At 34.6% G+C, this 26328-nt stretch overlaps 1 protein-coding gene across 1 annotated transcript; it reads left to right on the top strand.

Moving 5' to 3' along the window:
- Positions 1 to 1753: 1753 nt before the first annotated feature.
- On the top strand, positions 1754 to 26328 carry LOC311084174 (uncharacterized protein). The gene is made up of 7 exons (XM_084116080.1): positions 1754 to 1964; positions 8056 to 8388; positions 15827 to 16153; positions 17021 to 17332; positions 20407 to 20535; positions 20671 to 20699; positions 24750 to 26328. The coding sequence occupies exons 1-7, from the start codon at positions 1907 to 1909 to the stop codon at positions 24864 to 24866; spliced, it is 1305 nt and encodes a 434-aa protein (XP_083972206.1). The 5' UTR covers positions 1754 to 1906; the 3' UTR covers positions 24867 to 26328.

Genomic DNA, 26328 nt, shown 5'->3' with positions numbered 1-26328 from the left:
TTTTCTGAACTAATATGTAAAGTAATTTTACCTCTCTGATCAGCTATTCTAAACAATCTAAATATAAGGTTCATTCCTGGGATTCTGTAATATTTCAACTTGGATTTATTATTTTATTTTTTTACATAATATCATTTTCTAAATAGCCCACATATTAAACCTCCCCCAAAAAATGTGTATTTTCTCACCTCCGGCATTTAAAATCTTTTATTAATATGAGTGTTTTTCAGATTTAAACACCTTTTATTCTCAACCCCATAATGGACTTGTTTTAAAGAGGATTTTACACAAAACTTGCTATAAAACATCTAGGCTACTTACTGTTCATGTGTCCCTCGTAACAATTTAATAACTACAAATGTAATATATGATTTTTTTTTTTTTTTCAAATTTTTTTGTGACTGAAGTTAAAAAGACAAATTGTGTGTCTGTGTGTCTTAATTTTTGTAACAAATATTGTAAATTCAGATGTTTAACTAAAACCACAATTATATGTTGTTAGGTCTAAACATGTCAGGTGGTAATCAGCAAGAAATGCCTTCATTTTTATTGCCTTCCCTATTTATTTATTTTTTTCTCTAAAATATCAAGGTTGAGAATAGTGTGACAGGGTTGAAGATTGTAACTGGTTTGAAGGAAGCATTGCCTTTAATTGTATGTTGTATTATTATTATTTTTTCTCATATTGTGCCCTTCTTTCTGGATCAACATATATGCAGTTGTCATGAATTTGGTAAATATAGGCTATCTTTACTGAAACATGACGATTTTTTTTTTAATATTATCCATAAATGAAATGGAAAAGACTATATATGGCAGCAATGAAATAAGTACATTGTATGGATAATTTTTTTATTTTTATTTTTTTTATAATAATTTTCCATCTTATTTTTTTATGTGATGGGGTTGAGTTGTAAAGCTTGACAACACCCTCCCTTGAATATAATTGGCCTAAAAAATAAATAAAAAGTTTGATACTACTTACCATCTTATGCAACACTGTTAAAGAGGCCTTTTTTAATTTTAAATTTTTTTATTTATCGAACAGATATAACCGCAAATACAAAGTTACATCTCAAAACAGAATCAACCAAAAATAATATAATTTTAAACAGTGAAAGCAGGTTAAATAAAAAGCAAGTAAAATAAACAGACAAAAAAATTATAAAAATAAATAATAATAAATTGAGCCAGGTGTTGTTAAAGAAGCCTAAATGATATCATTTCTGGTAAATGATGTCACGAGAAAAGTTGGCGTGACGGGATTGAATCCAGACTGAGGGACATCACTTTATAGTCAGTTTTTTTTTTATTTTTTTTTTTATCAAATATCAGATCATGCATTTTTTGGGAAAAATATTTTTAACAAGAAAGTAACACAAATAAAACCTTACAAAATTGCCACAAAACAATTACACTGTGTACATTTTGTGCAATATTTTCTAAGTACAAATTCAGTGAAGTACCTCAGGGACCTGACAAAAATGCTTAGTAATAGAATGGAATAATAGAAATATAAGACATTATTTTATGATAAAAATGATTTAAATGCAATAATTTTGTATTCAATATAATGGACATGCCAAAGTATTGTGGAAAGCTTTTAATATTTTATTTTGGTGAACCAACACTTTAATAAGTCTGGGGGACTGAAATATTACTGAATCCCTGGAAAGACCCATAAAACGTTAATGCAGCACTGCACAAACAGAACCCGGAAAAGACTTTTGTTTTGTAGTTAGAGAAAAACGTCACACTACGTCATCGCAGTACAGCGCGTAAGGAGGAGCCTCCCAAATGATTACTTTCATTTTAACTCGTGAAATAATGGCGTCGCCACTAATGCAGAGTAACAAATCACTTTTACTTCACTGAATCTGCGTTCATCTTTGGGAAAGAATTGAAAATGAAGCATGTCTCTATTTCTTTTCTTTTCTTATTGTTGACGTGCTTACGCCTGCAAGGTAAGACATGTATCCTACAGTACTATCTATTTCCCCGGTAAAACTAAGACAAAGTTTCATTATAATATGCTCTATTAGCTTTATATTCGACGGATATTCATGTATTGTTTGTATTTTACTCCATCAATGTAAGACGTGTGTCTGATCTTCTTTCTAGTCAACGATATAGTTCTATAAACGAGACTGTTAGTTCGCGCCCCAGCCCAGCTTCATTCACAACATGGCCAACATATTGAAAAAAAATATGGTATATAACATGGTATAAAAACCTCTAAAAGTAACATGGCTTCATACTGTGAGTAAATGTTGATACCTGTGCATAAACTGATGAAATGTGCATTGAATGTAGTGTACGTAGTTAACATTTAATTTGATTTAAGTGTAAGATTGAAACAGTAAAAATAACTAGAAAAAAAGTTTGTTGAGACAAACTTTAAAGGCAGGGTAGGTAGGACTATATAAAAATAAAAGATCCAAATTTGTTAAAACTTTCTATATATATCAATACATAATTAAAATGTAAGTACTCTGAAAAAAAGAGTATAAAAATCAAGTGACTCTAGACCGTTTAATCTGTATTAAACACAGCTCATTATTTCGATTCGGGACGAATCAAAGGATTGGCTTAGGCGACTGTCACTCTCTCTCGCAACCATGGCAACCACCCTTTTGCCACGGGATCTGCCCACTTGCGCGCGCACGTTTGATTTGAGGAATTCGAGAGGCACGGAACCTAGGAATAGCAAAACAATGGCAGAGAAAGAGCAATCAAAATTCACATTACCGGCATGCAGTTAGTGAAGGCAAACAAGGCAAAAAAAGAAGACAGTACAAGAAAAGGTAATGAACAAAAAGTCTTTGGATAAACAAAGAAATAAAACGCGTGTCAATATCATCGTGGCTTTCCAGCGACCACCCCGTCCTCAGCCTCTACTTCCTCGGACCCTAGTTGCACGCCACGGCCTCTTGCACGACCTCCTCTGCTTCGCCCTAAAATTATTTTTATTTTACAAAAGGACATTTTACAAACCTACATTTTGCGCATGTGCTCCTGCACGCACTTTTCCAGTCACAACACAGCAATCAAAGGAGGACGCGCTGAAAACTGTAATGCTGTTCTCTTCCTTCATAACTCGTACTGAGAATGTTTGAGTTGCAGAGGAATTTGTGACTGTTTCAGCTGTTCAACCACATCAAAGTTTCGTAATTAGTAAGTCCGTGCTTTTTCTCTTTTTGTTCTTATGTGCTGAAGGGCTGCTGTGCCTTGGTGAAACGGTGTTTGTACGTACGTGAAGAGCTCTTTTCCAAAACGCCATAAACCTAAAAAGCTGCCTCAAAGAACCAGCAAAAGTAATGATTATGAATGTGTAAAATATTGCAATAAGACATTTTAATTGTTTATTAATTTCTGTGTCGGCTGCAAAGATGAAGTTGACGATATTTGACTCGCGATCTTCGCAGTAGGCTAGTGAACGCATGCACCGGAGAAATGCACATTTAGGCTACATAGTTTTATTTTGTTTTGGATGGTTTTGTTTAGAACCAGATTTCTGTAAATATATTCCACATTTTTTAGGCCTGTGAGGCGAGGCTACGGTTCGGTTCACGATGATATAATCTCCAGTTCAAGCACCTTATGTTGTGATTGATAGCCTATATTTACTTTATGTATTTAATCCAGGAATGAAAATATTAATGAATTAATGAAAAAAAAATATATTAAAATTAAGATACAATTAATACAAAACGAAATTCGTTTTAAAGAAAGGCTTTGTGCTTTCTGTTTTGAGGTCTCTGTGAAAGTTTGAAAGTCTTAGTGCAGCTTTCAGAGCGCTCGCGTCCATAATGGAGAACTGTCAAGTAATATTGTTTTTTCCTCATAAATGCAAACACGAAAAATAAAAGACAAAAACTTTTTTAAAAAGACAAACCATAAATTTAGAAAAAAAAAAAAAAAAAAAGATGGATTTATAGCGTTTTGGGGGAAAAATGAATGGATTTATACCGTTTTGAAAATGTTATTTTTTTTTTTACTTTGAATTGATCATCAACAATATTGTTGTTTGATTTAATAATCACTGTTGCAAGAAGTGCCTAGTTAAGTTTTTTTTTTTTTTTTTTTTTTTAAGTGGAAAAAGTAGGGGCTGCCACAGATTATGTTTAGTTAGCTCCTTTATTGTTTTTTTCTATAGCCTAGAATAATATAGGTCAAATGCAGCAAGTCAAAAGACCAACTGGACCTTCTTTGCCAGTTTGCTCACATTTCTTTGAAGGATGGCAAAAATATCGCCTGAATATCGATATCTAGATATTGGAAAAAAATATCGAGATATTCATTTTTGTCAATATCTCCCACCCCTACATGCAGAACACCATATATGTTATGAATCTTACACGAAATTCATCTTCATCACAATATAACTGATGGTAATGTAAAAAAGTGTATCAATGCAACCTGTTTTTAGCTTATATAACTAGCTCGTTAGCGAATTAAAAAATATATATTTTAAATTTACCAATATCAATATGCAAGCTTGATAGTGAGTACTAAAATACATCTTATTTGTTTATATTCATAAGCAATTAGTGTTAGATTTTTTTATTACATGTGATTCTGACATGATGTCACTACATGCACTGTGCTCCTTCCTCTCTGCTTGTCTCAGGTAAATAATGCGTCTTCAGCTCAGCGGTTGGAGTCGCGCGTTCATGTGTTTTGGGGGCGTGGCTTTGGAAGGAGCCCAGAAGGGAGGGGGTGGAGTGAATGGAAATAATGAACTGTCTTTAAAACAGTCGTGAGAGGTCTACAGACACTCGATTTTTATACTTTCTTTTTCAGAGTACTTACATTTTAATTATGTATTGATATGTACATAAAGTTTAAACAAATTTGAAAAAGAAGTTTTTTAGACCATTCCTACCTACCCTGCCTTTAAGTTGGCTTGAGAAAGCCGAACCAGAGAGTTTGAAGAAATTAAAAGTAGTTAGAAGTTTAAAGTAGTTAGAAGTTTGAAGTAGTTTAAAGTTTAAAGTAGTTTAAATTTTGATTGATAAATGAGTTAGAAAGAAAGAATAGTTAGAAAGAAAGAAAAAAGATTAGTTAGAAAGAAAAAGAAAGAAATATTAGTTAGAAAGAAAGAGAAAGAAAGAAAAAGAAAGAAAGAAAGAAAGATGGATTAGTTAGTTAGAAAGAAAGAAAGAAAGAAAGAAAGAAAGAAAGAAAGATGGAATAGTTAGAAATAAAGATGGATTAGTTAGAAAGAAAGAAATATGGATTAGTTAGAAAGAAATATGGATTAGTTAGAAAGAAAGAGAGAAAGAACGATGGATTAGGTAGTTAAAAAATAAAGAAAGATGGATTAGTTAGAAAGAAAGATGGATTAGTTAAAAGGAAAGAAAGATAGATTAGCTAGAAAGAAAGATTGATTAGTTAAAAAGAAAGACATATTAGTTAGAAAGAAAGAAAGAATGTTGGATTAGTTAGTTAAAAAGAAATAAAGTCTGAATAGTTAGAATGAAAGAAAGACTGATTAGTTAGAAAGAAAGATAGATTAGTAAGAGAGAAAGAAAAAAGATTGATTAGTTAGAAAGAAAGAAAGAAAGAGAGAAAGAAAGAAAGAAAGAAAGAAAGAAAGAGAAAGAAAGAAAGATGGATTAGTTAGAAAGAAAGATAGATTACTTAAAAAGAAAGAAAGATAGATTAGATAGAAGGAAATAGATAGATTAGTTAGAAAGATAGATTAGTTAGAAAGAAAGATAGATTAGTTAGAAAGAAAGAAAGATAGATAGATTAGTCAGAAAGAATGAAAGATGGATTAGAAAGAAAGAAAGAAAGAAAGAAAGAAAGAAAGAAAGAAAGAAAGACATGGATTGGTTAGTTAGAAAGAAAGAAAGAAAGAAAGAAAGAAAGAAAGAAAGAAAGAAAGAAAGAAAGAAAGAAAGATGGTTTAGTTAGAAAGAAAGATGGATTGGTTAGTTAGAAAGAAAGAAAGATGGTTTGGTTAGAAAGAAAGATGGATTAGTTAAAAAGAAAGATAAATTAGTTAGAAAGAAAGATAGATTAGATAGAAATATAGATTAGTTAGAAAGAAAGAAAGAAAGAAAGAAAGAAAGAAAGAAAGAAAGATAGATTAGTTAGAATGAAAGAAATAATATATATTAGTTAGAAAGAAAGAAAGATAGATTAGATAGAAAGATAGTTTAGTTAGAAAGAGATTAGTTAGAATGAAAGAAAGAAAGATATTAGTTGGAAAGAAAGAAAGATAGATTAGTTAGTTAGAAAAGAAAGATAGATTAGTTAGAACGAAAGATGGATTAGTAAGAAAGATAAATAGATTAGTTAGAAAGAGAAAGAAAGATTAGTTAGAAAGAATGAAAGAAAGAAAGATTAGTTAGAAAGAAAGATAGATTAGTTAGAATGAAAGAAAGACATATATATTAGTTAGAAAGAAAGAAAGATAGATTAGATAGAAATATAGTTTAGTTAGAAAGAAAGAGATTAGTTAGAAAGAAAGAAAGATATATTAGTTAGAATGAAAGAAAGATTGATTAGATAGAAAGAAAGATTGATTAGTTAGAATGAAAGAAAGATATATCAGTTCGAAAGAAAGAAAGATTGATTAGATAGAAATATAGATTAGTTAGAAAGAAAGAAAGATATATTAGTTAGAATGAAAGAAAGAAAGATGGATTAGTTAGAAAGAAAGAAAGAAAGAAAGAAAGAAAGAAAGAAAGATTGGTTTGTTAGAAAGAAAGAAATATGGATTAGATAGAAAAAAGATGGATTAGTTAAAAAGAAAGATATATTAGTTCGAAAGAATGATAGATTAGATAGAAAGATAGATTAGTTAGAAAGAAAGGACAGATTAGTTAGAATGAAAGAAAGAAAGATATATTAGTTAGAAAGAAAGAAAGATCGATTAGATAGAAAGATAGATTAGTTAAAAAGAAAGAATGATAGATTAGTTAGAATGAAAGAAAGAAAGAAAGATACATTAGTTAGAAAGAAAGAAAGAAACATGGATTAGTTAGAAAGAAAGAAAAAAAGATTAGTTAGAAAGAAAGAAAGAAAGATTAGTTAGAAAGAAAGAAAGAAAGAAAGAAAGAAAGAAAGAAAGAAAGAAAGAAAGAAAGAAAGAATAGATAGATAGGTAGATAGATAGATAGAAAAAGTTTAAAGATAGATAGATAGATAGATAGATAGATAGATAGATAGATAGATAGATATAGTTTAAACATAGAAAAGGTTTGAAGATAGATAGATAGATAGATAGATAGATAGATAGATAGATAGAAAAGGTTTGAAGATAGATAGATAGATAGATAGATAGATAGATAGATAGATAGATAGATAGATAGATAGAAAGAAAAGGTTTGAAGATAGATAGATAGATAGATAGATAGATAGATAGATAGATAGATAGATAGATAGATTTAGAATGGTAGTTTAATTGAGTCTAGGGCTTCAGGGAGTTTAGATTTGAGCTTTTGGCTTGTACACTAATGTGCCACCGTAGTCTTGGCTCAATTTGAGCAGTCTGCAATGTAAGTCTATGGGGTTTTTATGATTTTTAATATAAACTTTTAAGAAAACCGTAACTCAAAACAGTCTGAAAAGATATAGCAACTCGAGTCAGAACAGTCTGAAGGTTTGACCCGAGTTTGGAGTATGTAGCTTGAACGGTCTAGGAGGAGTTAGTGTCTAAAAATTTGCGGCCAGAAAAATAAGAAGAAGAAGAAGAAGTTTAAATAGGATTTCAGTAAGTTGGCTTTCTTAAGCCAACTTAATAAAGATTAAAATGATAAACGTTCCATTGTACCTTAATGTTTTGGGAAAGGGCACAATTTTCTTACATATTATTATGGGTAATACTCATTCATGTGTTGTAAGAGAACATAAGTTGAACATAAATTGTTCAAGATCCTCTATGAGATTATTTTTGTCTGATGAGTGAAAGTGTAAATCAATGAAGTTCTTCTGTGTTACATTATAAATCCAGACATCTTCTCACAATCTTTATGATATGTAGAAAAACATTTTCAAAGCACTATTATGCATTTGTTTGACTAATGTTAATTGTTTCTTCTTCAGGTGTGTTTTCTTATACAGAAGAAGTGTCAGTGATGGAGGGAGATTCAGTCACTCTAAACACTGGTGTTCAAACAAACCAACAAGAAGAGATTAAATGGTTTTATAATGACATTCGTATCGCTCAAATCAATAGAGATCTCAGTTATATCTGTACAGATGTTCAGTGTAAAGAGAGATTCAGAGGCAGACTGGAGCTGGATCATCAGACTGGATCTCTGACCATCATGAACACCAGAAACACAGACTCTGGAGAATATACACTAGTGATCATCAACAGGTTCAGCATCAGTGTAGAGGGATTCAGTGTAGAGAGATTCAGTGTTTCTGTTCATGGTGAGTATTCATGTTTAAAAGCAAGTCTTGTACATTTAAATCACATCATTAAAGTGTTTAATAGTTTTGCAGTGACATTCAGTGGTGTTTTCTCTTTACCTGTATATTAATTCACACACAGCATAAAGATAATTTCTACAAAAACACATTTATTCTTAAAGTGTAATTTATAGCTTTAACTTCATATTCAGTGCATTATGATTTAAAAGTGTACTTGTTCTTCTATTGGTGGTAAATCAGGGTATCTTCCGTCCATTTCATTTCCTATTTGAAATGAAATAAGCAGAAACGAGAAACGGCGCCTTTATTCGTTTTTTCGAAAAAACGAAAAAACGAGATTTCGGCTTGATTTTTCGTTTTTTAGTTCACAGGCAAAAAACGAATAAATGACTTCAAAATTCGTTTTGCACATGTGGACGGTCATGAGGCGCCCCTGGTTATTGCAAATACTGTAATGCAAAATTGCTGATGGTGGTGGGTACCGCGATGATGGTAAATAAAATTGTACTGTAACTGTAGCTAATCATAGCCTGTTCTTTGGCAGTTGGGTCTGTTCGAGGTCGGATCACGTTCTCACCACAAACGAACCGCTCCAGAGTTCGTTTGAAAGCGTACCGCTTTTGGTGCGCACCCGAGTGCGATTGCTGCATTCACACCTGCCCAAGCGAACCGCACCAAGGGGGAAAACGAACTCTAGTGCGATTCAACAGAACTAAATGAGGCAGGTGTGAAAGAAGTAAGAACCCTTAGATTTTCTAGTTGTTGGAAATACTGCTAACCCTATGGTTTTTTTCTTGATATTTTGTGACTTTTTCTCATTTATCATGACGAACATGCAAAGTTTCAACATGCTGATGTGTTTTGACATAGCCTATACAAAACAAAATTACTATAGTAGCCTAGGCTACGTTCCTGATGTTCACGGGCCAATTTGACCCAAACATTTTAACACTCTAATGCAGCTGTAGGCTACTGACCCAAAATAATAAAATTGCTTGGTTATATATTTTTTATTTATTTATTTATTTTTACAACCTTATGAAGCTAAAATTAGCTTTTCCACACTTATTTTAATACAGAAAAATATTTTGTCAGCCACAGATGGTAAAAATGAGCCATCATTTATTTTTTCAATCTACCTGAAATAATATTAAACCTTTGTTTGTTGGTATTTTGTGACTTTTTTTCATTTATCATCATGATCATGCATGCAAAGTTTCAACATGCTGATGTGTGTTGACATATACAAACAAAATTACTATTACATTTGTGATGTTCCCGCCCGGGTCAATTTGTCCCTCAGCTATTCAAATGCAACTGTATGGACACATGTGTTTGTATGACAGGGCACTTCAACTCCAGTTCTAAAGTGCAAGTGTCTAAAAGTGATCTAACCTTATCCAAACACACTTGAAAAAGCTAAATCATGTTGTTCAGAATTAATTGCAAATTACAGATGAAAATCTTTGTCAGACAAATAAGCTCTCATTTCTATATTCAAGATATCTGAAATACCTAGCTTTTAACCTTTTATGATTTTCAAAGGCAGCTTTACAGAGCCAATAAATGAATAAAAAACATTTATTTGATGTATGTTTTTGTTATGTTTTGTTTCTCACTCCCATGTGAGTGAATAATGAGCTTTCCCACAATTTTGCTTAGTGTGGCACAAGACTTTGACATAGACAGCAGGAAAAATTAGCTCCCAAAAATTGACATTTAAATAAGTCATTTCACAGGTTTTTGATGACACTGATACAGATGAAGATGTTTCCGAGTTAGAGGATGCTTCAGAGATTGAGGAAAATGTTGTTGAAGATACAGAAAATGAATGAAACTAGGGAAACTAGGGAACTATGTCTATAGGAAACTAAAGGGAAAGTTAACTTAGGAAAAGTAAACATTATTTTCATACAGCTACATTGAATTGTTCAGTTATGATGTTATAAGCATAAAATGTATAAGAAAAAATGAAACCGTAAAAAAAAAAAATTATGCAAAAAAAGTCAGTAGGCCTACACTGTTTATAAAAAGAAAACGGTTTTAAAAAATGGTTAAAAAATCAATTTGACCAAATTTGTCAATTGGACCCGCTCCGTAAGTAGCCTACACGGAAATCGAACAGTGCACGAGGGTACGTTCAGCATATAGCGCTTATTTTAGATTGTTTTAATGTTTGACAACATCTTCCTCCACTCTTTGAACAATTTTAATTAACATTAGCCTATTCGTTATTAACAAAGCGAATAAGACGGATGAGATAACACAAGTAAAAGAAAGACCTATGGATTAACCTTTCAAACGAATGCGGTTCATTGTTATTTTTTAATGAAAACACAACAACAATAAAATAGTAGGCTGCAATAATAATAATAAAAAAAAAAAAACTCCTGCATAGTATTAAACTTGAATTAACAAAACGATTAAGACAGAATAACAACAGCATAGGCTAACAAATAAATAAAATATATTTGGAAATGTCCCTTTAAAATGAACGCTCAGTTTTGTGATCACACTGTTATTAAACCTTTTTGTTGTTGTTGTTGTTTTCAAAGACAAACTCACTTTTATATTAAACAAATAAATATTTCTTTACTAACAAAATCTTGCGCTTTTTCCTCCGCTATCGTCCTGTCAATCATCTCGCTGTCTCACTCTCGCAGCTATGATTAGCTATACAGTTACAGTACAATTTTATTTACCATCATCGCGGTACCCACCACCATCAGCAGTTTTGCATTACAGTATTTGCAATAACCACCCCTTGTCCAAAACTGAGCGTATTGTCTAAAAGAAGAGTTATGACTGCTGCGTATATGCTTGACTGAACATTGTGCTTCACCACACAGATTTAACTCCGCACAGCTAATAAAACCGTCTGGGTGCAGATTAATATTTAATATTTCTGATATATAAATATTTCTCTGAAACTCGTTAAGTTGCACATAAGTAAGCCCAGGACCTGCCCTGAACAGTTTAATATGCGGTACTCAGAGCCATGCATAGGACAATTTTTTTTTTTTTTTTTTTTTTTTTTTTTTTATTATCAACAAAAAGTATTTTACAAACATTTGTATATACATTGAAATACAATATAGATACACACTAGGGGGCTATTGCTAATTTACATGAAGATATTAAAGCATTTACAAATTTTCAATGTTTTAATCGCTTTTTGCTTCATAGAAAATCGGAGTGAATCAATATAAAGCTCAATTTCTTTCCTGAATGAAATAAAACAAGGTTTTTTACAGGAGAATTTACATTTGTGAACATAAAATTTTGCCATTAAAAGAATAAAATTAATTATATAAACCTGACTATGCTTGATTCTACTGTTCTCCCAAAGACGAAATAAAATATGTTTCCAAAACAACATAAATTGGTCATCAATGTTTCTTGTGATAAAATCACAGACATTTTGCCAAAATGGTCTTACAAATGGACAGTGCCAAAATAAATGAACCACAGTTTCAGGGCAACTGTCACAAAAGGTGCAATTAACATCAATATCACTTTTAAATTTTATAAAGTAATGTTTTACAGGGTATATTCTATGTATCAATTTGAATGATACCTCCTTAACTTTGTTTGTAATTAAATATTGATTAGGTATAAGCCAAACCTTTTTCCACACAATATCTTCTGTAAAACGATTCCAATATGAGTAAATATAAGGCAAAGACACAGAATTTCTTTGAAATAACTCTGATCTGTTCTTTGCGTTAAGGGAAAAACATATATTACCTACGTAAGTACTTACTATAGTAGGTGGGGACAATTGTTGAGTATTAATTCTTTTTTGATGTCTAAACAGCATACATATTTCAGGAGAAATTGCACCAAAAACTTTTGCATGTTCCCCTGGTGTTACAGGAATTTTATAATGCGTCAAAAACTCATTGTAAGTGAAAAGAAAACCCTTTGAATTAAATAACTGATCCACCAATATGATGCCATTATCAAACCAATGTTTCAAAAACAACGATTTACGCTTATATAATATATCCCTATTGTTCCATATATAATAGCCTACTTATGTGGTGAAAAATTATGCTTGAAAATCAGTGACCATGATAGGACTATTATTTTGTTGAATAAACCTGGGGAACTACCGATGACGTCACATGCTCAGATTTTCTTGACCAATCGGCTGACAGGGGCGCCTCATGACCGTCCACATGTGCAAAACGAATTTTGAAGTCATTTATTCGTTTTTTGCCCGTGAACTAAAAAACGAAAAATCAAGCCGAAATCTCGTTTTTTCGTTTTTTGGAAAAAACTAAAAAACGAATAAAGTCGCCGTTTCTCGTTTCTGCTTATTTCATTTCAAATAGGAAATGAAATGGAAGGAAGATACCCTGATTATATCATCCACACATTTCAATGCATCTATTATTTATTAGTCCGTGTACGGTCCGTGTAACGCTTTGCAGTTCTTTGTTCAATTTGAAATTTAATAATCAGAAATGAGAAAACGGCCCCTTTATTCGTTTTTTCGTTTTTTCAAAAAAACGAAAAAACGAGATTTCGGCTTGATTTTTCGTTTTTTGGTTCACAGGCAAAAAAATTAATAAATGACTTCAAAATTCGTTTTCCACATCTGGTCGGCCTGACACGCCCCCTTCCGCCGATTGGTCAAGCAAATCTGAGCATGTGACGTCATCAGTTGTCGCTCTGGTCAGGTCTGTTCAACAAAATAATAGTCCTCTACTATGGCTACAGATTCTTAAACTGTACAGGGAAGGTCGTATTGGGCTTTCTTCTGTGCAACTTTACACGTTTCACAGAAATCATTACATCAGAAATATTAATTATTAGTTTGCCACCAGCCTGTTTTATTTAGCTGTGTGTGGTGAAGCTGCGCTTGACAGCGCCGAGCGAGAGAGGCTCACTGACCAATGTTCAGATCAGCAGTCAGAACTATTCTTTTAGACGCTCCGTTTTGCCACGGGATGGTGATTGCAAATACTGTAATGCCAATCGGCTGAGGGTGGGTACCGATGATGGTGAAATACATTTTTACTGAAACTGTAATCATAGCCGCGACCCGCGAGAATGAGACAGGTGATTGACAGGACGATAGCGGAGGCAATTAAAGGCGCAAGATAACTTATGTTAACAAAAACATAAATAAAAAAAGTGTTTAATATAAGTGACTTTGTCTTTGTTTTGTTGTTTTTGTTGTTTTTAATCATTTTTAATTTTTGACCCTGCATTTTTAGATGTACATTACACACTGTCTAATGCAGCTCAAAGGAGGCACTGTGAATTTGCATAGCAATTTCATTCTAAGAGGCTATTAAATGTGAAGTGACAACATGACACATTACTTTCAATATATTAAAAAGCAAGTCAGCCTGATAATGATTGAATACCAATTTACTCATTTAGGTTCACAATAAGCAGATTACAATTATACCATGAAAATTTTTTATATAGGCTATATATATATATATATGTGTGTGTGTGTGTGTGTGTGTGTGTGTGTGTGTAAAGGTTTGTCACTTACTGGTGGAACCCAAACAGAAGTCCAGTTCTGGCTGTATAATCAAACAATAAAAACGAGAAACAATGCATGCCATCAAGAACATTTATTGATTCCACAGGAACTTGATCCAGTTTCCCCCATTTTTACTAATAACTACTTTGTGTTATTTCAGAGGACAATAAGGCAAACTATTAAGCATGAACTCGAACAGGATCAATTAACATTTTCAAAGCATTTTGGAACTCTTCTTGGTGGAAATTGACAGCACGTTCAAAAAGAGATGAAATGTCAGGATACTGCATAGAAAACGTATGGAGTTCAATTGCCTTTGCAATATTTAGCATTTATATATTTTTGTATATATTTTATAGTTTTCAGATGATTTGATATAATTTAATTGATTAGTTTGTTAAATACACATACTTTATCTGTTTGATTATTGTATTATATTTAATACAATATCTCTTCAGTTTAAACCATAAACGCATGCTCTCCATTAAGTGGACATCTGAAAATCTCTTTGAAAAATTTGTAAAATGAAAAATAAAAAATACAATCTTGTTTTCCATACCCTAAGAGCAATAAAAACACATAGGAAAAAAAATGACTGAGGTTATCATAATTCATGCATGAAATGGTTAAACACTTTTTTAATTATGTTTTTGTTAACATAAGTTATCTTGCGCCTTTAATTGCCTCCGCTATCGTCCTGTCAATCACCTGTCTCATTCTCGCGGGTCGCGGCTACAGTTTCAGTAAAAATGTATTTCACCATCATCGGTACCCACCCTCAGCCGATTGGCATTACAGTATTTGCAATCACCATCCCGTGGCAAAACGGAGCGTCTAAAAGAAAAGTTCTGACTGCTGATCTGAACATTGGTCAGTGAGCCTCTCCCGCTCGGCGCTGTCAAGCGCAGCTTCACCACACACAGCTAAATAAAACAGGCTGGTGGCAGACTAATAATTAATATTTCTGATGTAATGATTTCTGTGAAACGTGTAAAGTTGCACAGAAGAAAGCCCAATACGACCTTCCCTGTACAGTTTAAGAATCTGTAGCCATAGTAGAGGACTATTATTTTGTTAAACAGACCTGACCAGAGCGACAACTGATGACGTCACATGCTCAGATATTTTTTTGACCAATCGGCGGAAGGGGGCGTGTCAGGCCGCCCAGATGTGGAAAACGAATTTTGAAGTCATTTATTCATTTTTTTGCCTGTGAACCAAAAAACGAAAAATCAAGCCGAAATCTCGTTTTTTCGTTTTTTTGAAAAAACGAAAAAACGAATAAAGGGGCCGTTTTCTCATTTCTGATTATTACATTTCAAATTAAACAAAGAACTGCAAAGCGTTACACGGACCCGTGTACCTTCGGATAATTTGTTTTCTCATTTTTGTCTTAATCAGAAAAACAAAGAAATCGTTCATTTATCACATATTCGACCCTTCTCATGAAGTAAAGAAACAGCAAATCTTTATTTTTTTTCATATTTTTGTCTGTGTTTTCATCAAACACTGTTGTAATCCGCCAAATGGAAAAACAATAAAGCCAAACTGGATAAACACGTTGTATTTTTCGCTCTCTACACGTGCGGGAATAAAACGCCTCTGTCCGCTGATTGGTCAAGCAAAGATCAAGCCGTGATGTCATCAGTTGTTACTAGTGTGAGTCACTGTGGGTGAATAAAAGTGTTATTTAAGTGTAAGATTGAAACGGTAAAATAATAACGATACAATTTTTTATTCTTCCATTGTATCTTAATGTTTTTGGAATGGCACAATTTGTATCATAATATTCATGGTTGTATGATGTTCATGAAGTGAATGTTCACCGTGAATCTAGACATATCTCTCTACTCACAATCTTTATGATATGTAGAAAAACATTTTCAAAGCACTATTATGCATTTGTTTGACTAATGTTAATTGTTTCTTCTTCAGGTGTGTTTGATAGAGTGTCAGTGATGGAGGAGGGAGATTCAGTCACTCTAAACACTGGTGTTCAAACACACCAACAAGACAGAATTACATGGTATTATAATGGCATTCGTATCGCTCAGATCAATAGAGATAAGAGTAAGACCTGTACAGATGTTCAGTGTAATGAAGGTACTGAGAGATTCAGAGGCAGACTGAAGCTGGATCATCAGACTGGATCTCTGACCATCATGAACATCAGAAACACAGACTCTGGAGAATATACACTACAGATCATCAGCAGCGGCTTCAACAGATTCAGTGAAAAGATCTTCAGTGTTTCTGTTACTGGTGAGTCTTCATGTTTAAAAGCAAGTCTTGTACATTTATATCACATCAATATGCAGTGACATTCAGGGCTGTTTTCTTCACACACAGCATAAAGATAATTTCTTAAAAAAGACATTTGTTCTTAAGGGGAATTTATATCTTTAACTTCATATTCAGTGCATTATGTTTTAAAAGCGTACTTGTTCTTCTATTGGTGGTAGTTTAACTGTTTTGTTCTGGTGAAGATGTCAGTTTCTCATCATATCATCCACACATTTCAATGCATCTATTATTTATTAGTCCGTGTACCTTCAGATAATTAGTTTTCCCGTTTTTGTCTTAAACGGAAAAACAAAGAAATCGTTCATTTATCACATATTAGACCCTTCTCATGAACGTAAAGAAACTGAAAATCTTTTTTTTTTCTTCATATTTTTGTTTGTGTTTTCATCAAACACTGTTGTAATCCACCAAATGGAAAGACAGTAAAACCAAACTGGATAAACACGTTGTATTTTTCCATCTCTACACGGGCGGGAATAAAACGCCTCTTTCCGCTGATTGGTCAAGCAAAGATCAAGCCGTGATGTCATCAGTTGTTACTAGTGTCAGTAACTGTGGGTGAATAAAAGTGTTATTTAAGTGTAAGATTAAAACTGTAAAATAATAACAATACCATTTTTTTTTCCATTGTATCTTAATGTTTTGGAAAAATGGCACAATTTCCTGGAGTATCATAATATTCATGGTTGCATGATGTTCATGAAGTGAATGTTCACCGTGAATCTAGACATATCTCTCTACACACAATCTTTATGATATGTAGGGAAGCATTTTCAAAGCACTATTATGCATTTATTTGACTAATGTGAATTGTTTCTTCTTCAGGTGTGTTTGATTATACAGAAGAAGCGAAGGAGGGAGATTCAGTCACTCTAAAAACTGGTGTTCAAACAAACCAACAAGAAAATATTAAATCGTATTTTAAAAAGACTCTCATCGCTCAGATCAAAAGAGATCAGAGTCAGATCTGTACAGATGTTCAGTGTAAAGAGAGATTCAGAGGCAGACTGAAGCTGGATCATCAGACTGGATCTCTGACCATCATGAACATCAGAAACACAGACTCTGGAGAATATACACTAATGATCATCAGCGACAGCAGCTTCAGTGAAAAGATCTTCAGTGTTTCTGTTCATGGTGAGTCATCATGTTTAAAAGCAAGTCTTGTACATTTCAATCACATCATTAATGTGTTTAATACTTTTGCAGTGACATTCAGGGCTGTTTTCTATTTTTCTTTTCCTATATTTATTTGAAACACAGCACATACACTACCAGAGAAAAGTTTTGGATCGGTAAGATTTTTTATGTTTTTGAAAGAAATCTCTTCCGCTCACCAAGGCTGCATTTATTTGATAAAAAAAAAACAAATAAAAAACAAATACAAAATAATAATAGTAATATTGTGAAATATTATTACAGTGTAAAACAGCGGTTTTCTTTGTGTTTTTGTTTCTATGTGTTATTTATTTCAAATAAAGGTTGTTCTTTTGAACACTTTATTCATCAAAGAATCCTGAAATAAAAATGTAAATAACTGTTTTCAACATTGATAATGATATTAATGTTTTTTGAGCATCAAATCATCATATTAGAATGATTTCTGAAGGATCATGTGACACTGAAGACTGGAGTAATGATGCTGAAAATTCGGCTTTGATCACAGGAATAAATGACATTTTGAAACATATTAAAATAGAAAACCATTATTTTAAATCGCATAAAAATCATGTTTTTTTTTTAACCAAATAAATGCAGCCTTGGTGAGCAGAAGAGACTTACTTCAAAAATATGAAAAATCTTACCAAAACTATCGACTGGTAGTGTAGAAAAACACATTTACTCTTAAACTGTAATTTATTAGCCTGACTACGTCAGACTTCTTACTTCCGCTTTATTTCATTTCGCTTCTGTAGTCAGTCTGAGACAGCATAATAGCAGAGCCCGCCTACGGAGAGCCTGCCCACTCCGTATTAAGCTCTATTGTACCGAATTTTGGTTGTAGTTCCACCAGAGTTCCACTGGGGGCGATCGCCCATGAGTGCAGAATGAATGGGAGTCTATGGGGCTAGACGGCTAAATTCGTCTCTTACACCCGATTGCCGTTGATAAATCTCAGATTTGATTGTAGGTTTTGCAAGTTCTGCATGGGTTATAGGTCGAAAGTTGAATGAACGAGTACTTATGTCCTTTCGATTTCTTACAGGTTGAGTTGTTGTTGCCCATAACACACTAGCATTCTGCTAATGAACGCTGATTGGTCAGTGAAGGACTGATTACGACCAGAGATACCGCTTGATGGCATTGTGGCATCTGAAGCGGGACCAGAAACAAACAAAACAAAAACTCTTCTAGCACGAGTATTTACCTGTGTCAGCTGTGTTGTCGATGCCTCGAGAGAAAAGAAAGTGCAGAGCGCGAAAGCACCAAAGTGACTGAAGGATTGCCGTAAATCAGTATCTCTGGTCGTACGATGTGTATGACGTCAATGACACTTTAAAAGACTTTTTAAAGCAAATAAGTTACTCTAAAAAATCTAACACCCAGCATTGTGTAATTTCTTTGCATCTCTTTTCGAATACAGCATTCAAATTACTAGACAAAAAATTATATCCTGAGAAAAGTGGATTTTGATGTGTATACTGCCATAGACCTCCATTCATTCTGTACTCGTCCTGTGAGCGCCCTCATATGGAATCAGAGTGGAACTGCAACCAGTTCAGAAGCCGGAAGTTTACTGAGAGTGGAAGTTCTCCCCTTATTAGACATTCTCTGGTAATAGCTTTCCGTTTTCCTCCGGCCTGAAAACAGCCAGCCAATCAACGAACAGAGGGCGGGCTGAGAGCCGTGACGTAGACGCTGATTGTACCGTGGATGCATAGATTTAAATTACTTCACATAATCTGCAAAAGTCGTTCACAGCCATGTTCACTGCGGTATTTCGCTCGATGGTTTTGTTTTCGCATCATACATGTGTTTACAGTGGAAGTTAGACGCGGCTGAGCCTGCGCATAACACACGCCATAACCAAACGTTATGTGATTGGCTTACGGGTAACCAATGATTTTAAACTTCAGACAAGCACCCCCCCCCCCCCCCCCCCCGCGAGAGAGAAAACACTTCTCTATTATGCCATTCCAGACTCTGTCTACGAAGCAAAGCGAAGTAGCAGAGTTTGGTATTACCAGGCTAGTAATTTATAGCTTTAACTTTAAATTCAGTTCTTTATGATTTAAAAACAAACTAGTTTTTCTATTGGTGGTAGTTTAACTGTTTTGTTCTGGTCAATATCATCTCTTATCACCTTTTATTATCATCAGTTTAAATACATCTATTTTTTTCTTTTTAGTTCACCAATAATCCAAAGTGCATGTTCATAAAAATGTTTATATCAACCCAGTAAATGTTTTCATTGAGGTCTGTTTGACAAAAGAATTCTTCACATGCAAAAAAAAGTTATTAACTAATGTTATTAAGATTAAAAATGAATGTATAAATAGTCTTAAAATAGTGTTTTAGCTGCTAGTTCTTCAAAAACACACAAGATGGAGCCATTTACCACTTAAATCAACATCATACAACTGATGACCAAAGTATAGAAATAAATATCAGACAAAACTATTGTTGAAGTTGATTTATAAGTTACTTTGACAACAAACAAACAATAGCCCCTTTCACACAGCGCATTGAACCCGGGAAATTGCCGGCAAATTGCCGGAACGCCTTCTGTGTGAACGCAAACACGACCCGGGTTTAAAGCCGGGAATGATGCCGGGTTGGGGACCTAGTAACATTGCCGTGTTCAGTCCCGGGACGCGCGCTGTGTGAACAAAAGCCGTAATAATGCCGTGTCGTAGTGATGACGCTGAAGCCGGGATCGTTCGCCAGCTGTGAAACGGTACGAAATGCGCAATTTTATGATCGAATCAGAGAAATAAATGCACAAGCGTGGTTTCTCGAGAGAGAAATCGCAGCTCATAAGCAAACTGAAGACGCTGCTGAGACATTACAAGTCACATCGATGTCACGTGTCTTTCCGGGACATACACGGGTTGTGTGTGAACGCGCTCTCTGATTCCGGAAAATCACTGGCAGTGTGAATGAACCAAAATCAAATGAACCCGGGTCAAATCCCGGGTCACTTTATCCGTGTATTTTCCGGAATCTCTGTGTGAAAGGGGCTAATGACTGTCTGTCTTTAACTCTTCCAGATCCAGATCTGACTCCATTCTGGCCAGGAATATATGCAGCTTTTGCTGTTGCTGTTGCTGTTGCTGTTGCTGTTCTTCTGATTGTTGCTGTGATTTACTGTTATTGCAAGCGCAGAGCAAGAAGGAACGGTGAGCGTAACATACAAATGATTTAATAAGATGGAAATATGAGATTTAAAAACATCTTTAAAAGATGTGAGAATTTTCAATATTTTACTCTAACCAAAGTAAAGTGTTTAATAGAGTTTGTTGTTTTTCCTCCAGAAGCGAACAGGACGGAGCGCGATAATCAGGTGAGAAACTACATCAACTGAATCTGTCTGACTGCAAAACAGATTCACATCTGTGCGCTCAATAAATGTTTGTGTGTGATTTACATTTTATATTATTATATACTTAGAGTAATTTATTTAAATAATATTTCAAGCATTTAAATGTGCAGGTCGTTTAGGAAACATGAATTATTCTAATAAATGTGAAGAGAAACATCCTACATTTTAAGATATTGTTATTTTTTGCAATTCCAAGCCTTTGTGTAACTCAAACATCAATCCGGTTTATTAGGGCCCAAGCCCTGAAAGGGCGAAGGCCCTATTGTTTCCGGAAGGATTTTTTTTCTTTTGGGGCCCTTAACATGCTCAAAAACTCTTGAAATTTTGCACACACGTCAGAACCCGCGGCCATCAGGGCTGGACTGAAGCTGGTACCCGGGCGTGGCAGGGGGACTCGACAGCGCCCTCTGGAATGGTGTCCGAAAACTTGGTCCATAAATCAAACACGCTTGCATGTAATAATATGAAACTCAGTACACATATAGATCTCATCGGGCCGAACAACTTTCGTGCTCAAAGTTTTACAAAAGCCCAACAGGAAGTCGGTTTTATACGTTGTTTGGAAAATGCATTCAATGGAATGTGAAATACTCCTCCTAGGGAATTCATCCGATCGCCACCAAACTCGGTGTGAATGAAGTCAAGCCATTGAGTATGAATTCTTGCAAACAGATTTTTGATATCTTGAACGGTTTGGCCGTGACGAGGAAATGAATTTATGGCGAATAATGGAAACAGGAAGTGTGTTATAACTTCTGCATACATTAACTGATCTTGATTAAACTTCAGCAGTGTGTTCGTTGGAAGAGGCCGATCACATGGATGTGACTATTGTGAGTCAAAGTTATAGCGCCACCAACTGGCAGCAGGAAGTGTGTCCATTTCAAAATGCTTTGAAATCACCCTCTTATTTTTACCCGATTTGCCTCAAACTTTATGTGTATAATGTAAACACACGGCAGATGTAGATCTGTGAAAGGATTTTTGATATCTTTAATACTGTTGCCATGGCAACGCTTCAAACTTTAATATTCTTTTTTGATGCTTTTGAGACTCTTAATATACTTGAAATTGGATGAAACTCGACAGACACATTATATTTATTATCCAGTAGACATGTGCAAAGGTTCAGAAACGGGCGTGGTGAGGGGCTCAGTAGCGCCACCTTTAGTCATAAGTGGGGGGGGGGGGGGTTAGTTTTATCAACAGCAACACAACTTGGTATGTGTATTGTTCTCATCAAGACGGACAACTTTCTAATTTACATTAACCATCTCCGACCAACAGGAAGAGAGATATTTTGGTTTGAATGTGGATTTTCTGAAGAATTTTCTCTCCCTCTCTCTGTGTCTGTGTGTGTGTGAGGGGAGGGGGGGATTTGACTATTGCTTTTATATTGTTAATCAAGGTTTCAGGGGCTTTTGGGGTCCTTAACGTGCTCAAAAACTCTTGAAACTTTGCACACAAGTCAGAACCCCCTGCCATCAGGGACGGGCTGAAGCTGGTACCCGGGCGTGGCAGGGGGGCTCAACAGCGCCCCCTTGAACGGGGTCCATAGATCAAACACGCTTGCATTAATTAATATGAAACTCGGTACACATATAGATCTCATCGGGCCGAACAACTTTCCCCCGGTCAAGTTTTACGCCAGCCCAACAGGAAGTCGGCTATTATGGGTTGTTTGGAAAACGCTTGCTGTGGAATGCGAAGTACTCCTCCTAGAGAATACATCCAATCCCCACCAAACTCGGTGTGCATGAAGTCGAGACATTGAGGATTCTAAATTGTGGACGGATTTTTGATATCTCGAACGGTTTGGCCGTGGCGAGGAAACGAATTTATGGCGAGAAAAGAGAAACACGAAGTGGTATAACTTCTGCATGCATTAACTGATCTTGATGAAACTTCACCAGTGTGTTCGTGGTAAGAGGCCGATCAGATGGATGTAACTATTGTGAGTCAAAGTTATAGCGCCACCAACTGGCAGAAGGAAGTGTGTCACTTTCAAAATGTTTTTGACAAAAGTGGGGGGGTTAGTTTTACCCACAATTACAAAAATCAGGACGTATATTGGTCTCATCGAGCCGGACAACTTTCTAATTTACAGTTATTAGCTCTGACCAACAGGAAGTCGGATATTTTGGTTTGAATGTGGATTTATTTGCAAATTCAGCCTCTGCATTTTTTTACCCACTCCTGCTTAGTGGTTTATTTTATTCACACCAAACTTTTTCAACATGATGAAAATACATTAAAGATGCTAAATTGTGAACGGATATTGAATATCTCAAACGGTTTTGATATGGCGAGGGATTAAAATAATGTCAAAAAAGGAATCAGAAAACATCTCATATCTTTAAAAAATTGAATTATACACCATTTATTTTTATATAAAATTATACAAATATCAGAACTAAACCGAAACAGAACTAGTTTTGGGTTTATTCAGTTTTTTCAATTCAAGAATTATGTACAAGTTTAAAATCAGCCAGAATGCGCTATTTAGTAAAAAAAAAGTCATACATAGGGCTATACTGCCCTCTTGTGTTCAAAATCAGGTAGGCCCATTGTATATTGTATTTATATATAAATATATTAGCGATGTGACTGAGAATTTTTTCCCACTGGTTAATCGATGTGTGACACCGTGGCGGGGGCTTTTAAATCGCTAACTTAAAGGGATACTTCACTTTAAATTGAAAATTCTGTCATCATATACTCACCCTCATGTTGTTTCAGTACTTTATGAATTTCTTTCTTCTGCTGAACAGAAAGGAAGATATTTAGAAGAATGTCAGTAACCAGACAGTTTCTGGTCTCATTGACTTCCATAGTATACATTTTTTCCTACTATGGAAGTCAATGGGATCAGAAACTGTCTGGTTACTGACATTCTTCTAAATATTTTCCTTTCTGTTCAGCAGAAGAGAGAAATTCATAAAGGATTAAAACAACATGAGGGTGAGTATATGATGACAGAATTTTCATTTTAAAGTGGAGTATCCCTTTAAAAGCGAAAGTGAAATACGGTCGTCCAGTAGGAATGAACTAAAAAACATTCACTCTGTTCTGCTCGTTCCTCGCTGTAGACGCGTTATTGCCCGTGCAGCCGTGAGCATTTTAGTTTCATTTAAAAAATAGCGCCATTTCGGGGGTGGGATTGCTTGAATGTTTTTTTACAAAAGCACAATGTTGTGTTTTATTGCGAGTGTACATAAATATATGTAAACACATTGCAGTTTAAATGGTGGCCTGTATGAACAAAACGACGAAGTAGCCGTTTTTATGTTTCCACTGTTCGATCGCGCCCACGCCTCACACACACACACACACACACACACACACACACACACTGTGCATTCCAGCATTGCAATCTTGACATCGCAGCCGGTTCATTACAGCCGTAATAAAATATAATAATAAATATAAATAGTCAACCTATTTGCAGCAAATGATAGTAGATTTTAGATCAATATATTTGTTTTCCTTACAATTTTAATTAACACTAACTTTATTCTCATCTGAATTATAAATAATTTATTTCTGTATAAAATAATACTACCATTAAAAAATACATTTGATTGTCTTTTTTAATCAATGGAGAATGTGTGACTTAAAAATAAACAGATTAGTGCTCGGTTTGAGGACAAGAAATGAAAACCAATGCAATATGATGAATGTCCAAAAACGTTCGCTCTTCTCTGCCCGTTCCTCGCCTCGCCATATATATATATATATATAATTTTTTATTTTTTTAATTTTTTTTGTTACATATATATAATGTATATATATATATATATATATTTTTTTTTTTATTTTTTTGTTACATTTTTTTACATATATATAGCTGCGAGCAGCGATGGAGGGCCCAAGGCGGTGACACCGCCACCCCGGTGGCTTTAGTGTAACTAAAGGCACCAGAGTGGCGGTGCCACCGGCTTGGGCCCGCAATCGCTGCTCGCAGCTATATTTTCTTTTTCTTTCTGTTTATCTGTGTTTTTTTATATACAGGAAAGTGGAGCTGAAGACTCGTCCCCTGATCAGAGAGACGCTTTTCTGATGAGGAATCTCAGAGACTCGAACCTTAATCAGACTGAGGCTGAGGCGGCCAATGAGACGCCCACATAACACTATTGTTTTGATTCTTTCATTAAAAGAGAACTTGAAGAGAAGAAACTCACATCGCTCACAGAGAAAGAGTCACGATACCAAGATTTCTTTAGTTGGCACCAATACTAGAGACATTTCACCTTGACACCAATTTGAACTCATTCAAAATAGTTTGTTTATTAGTTATTTAAATAAGTAGCCTAAATATATTTTAAAATATGCAAACATTGCTTCAGAAAAGGCAAACGGTTAATTAGTAAGAAACAAAGGAGAACATTACCTCCAATAGTACAAAGAGTGCTTGAGGATTTTCATGGTATTTAAATGTTTATTAAAGCTGCTAAATGGACAGAAACGGTCAGGACGTGATTTTCTCCGTTTCTCTGTAATCTGTAAAGACCCCCTGAAATCATAATTTGAGTTTTTTAGCTTTCAGTATGAATATGTTAGCCTTAAGGTTATGAATAAGTTAATGCGCTCCGGAAGAATGGCAAAATTTGCATTTAGGAGATATAAGCTTTCCAAACTTACAGTCTCTCACTTCTGCTAAAATGGATCACGGATTTTTATGACATCACCGCGGACTTCAGCTTCTCATCACATCTTCTGTCCAATCAAACGCTCTCTAGAATCTAAAGCTCCGCCCCCTATGCTATAAACACCACCTGGCCAAAGCCACCGTTGACACGTCACGGAGAAATATGTGTTGGAGATGTGTGTTCACTTACTCAAACGCTCCAGTTTTATTCTGTTTTCCAACTGAATGCTGATTAAGAATGAAATGGCTGGAGTTTATTCACACTTCTACTATTGAATCCAACGTATCATCAGCGCTGGGATTCGCTTCATGGTGCTGTCAAGTACGAATGAAGTCTGTGAGGTTAACTAAACACTATTGGCTATTTGAAAATGGGGAGGGGCCATTAAATATGTCCTGTTGGAGTGGAAATTACATCTCATCAAACAAACCTGTGCGTTACAAGGCCCTTCAGTGGGACTTTAATAACAGCAGCATTTACACTACAAGACCTGCAATTTTTTTTTTTTTTTTTTTTTGCTTATGTTTATATTCATTTATAACAGGTTGTGAACATGAATACTTCATCAAGATGAACATTTTGAACAACTTCAAGTAATTCCATTCTGACGGAGAAGCTGTCAGTCAAACAACACACGGGTCACGCCAATACTACTGATACTGGTAATGTTATATTTACAATTTCAGTATTAGCATCTTGACAACACTACACTCCCTGATGAAAACACCAGTATGACGTTATTTCTAACATTAATGTTACACTAAACAGTTTTTTTTTCAGCAGAAAATGTTCATGAAGCACTTTGTTTGTGGTGTCGTATCTTTGTGGTTAAAGTGTAAAAGGTTCAAATCCTGCAAGGGTTGATCCATGAAATATCACCATTGTGTCCTTGAGCAAACTCTGAATCTCAGGAACTGAACCTGTTAAACTGCACTGAAAGA

The sequence above is a fragment of the Abramis brama genome (genome assembly GCF_963993115.1).
Source record: "Abramis brama genome assembly, chromosome: 6".
In the NCBI taxonomy this organism is placed as follows: domain Eukaryota; kingdom Metazoa; phylum Chordata; class Actinopteri; order Cypriniformes; family Leuciscidae; genus Abramis; species Abramis brama.
Note: the sequence above shows the minus strand (reverse complement) of the source record. Positions and strands in the feature narration are given on the sequence as shown.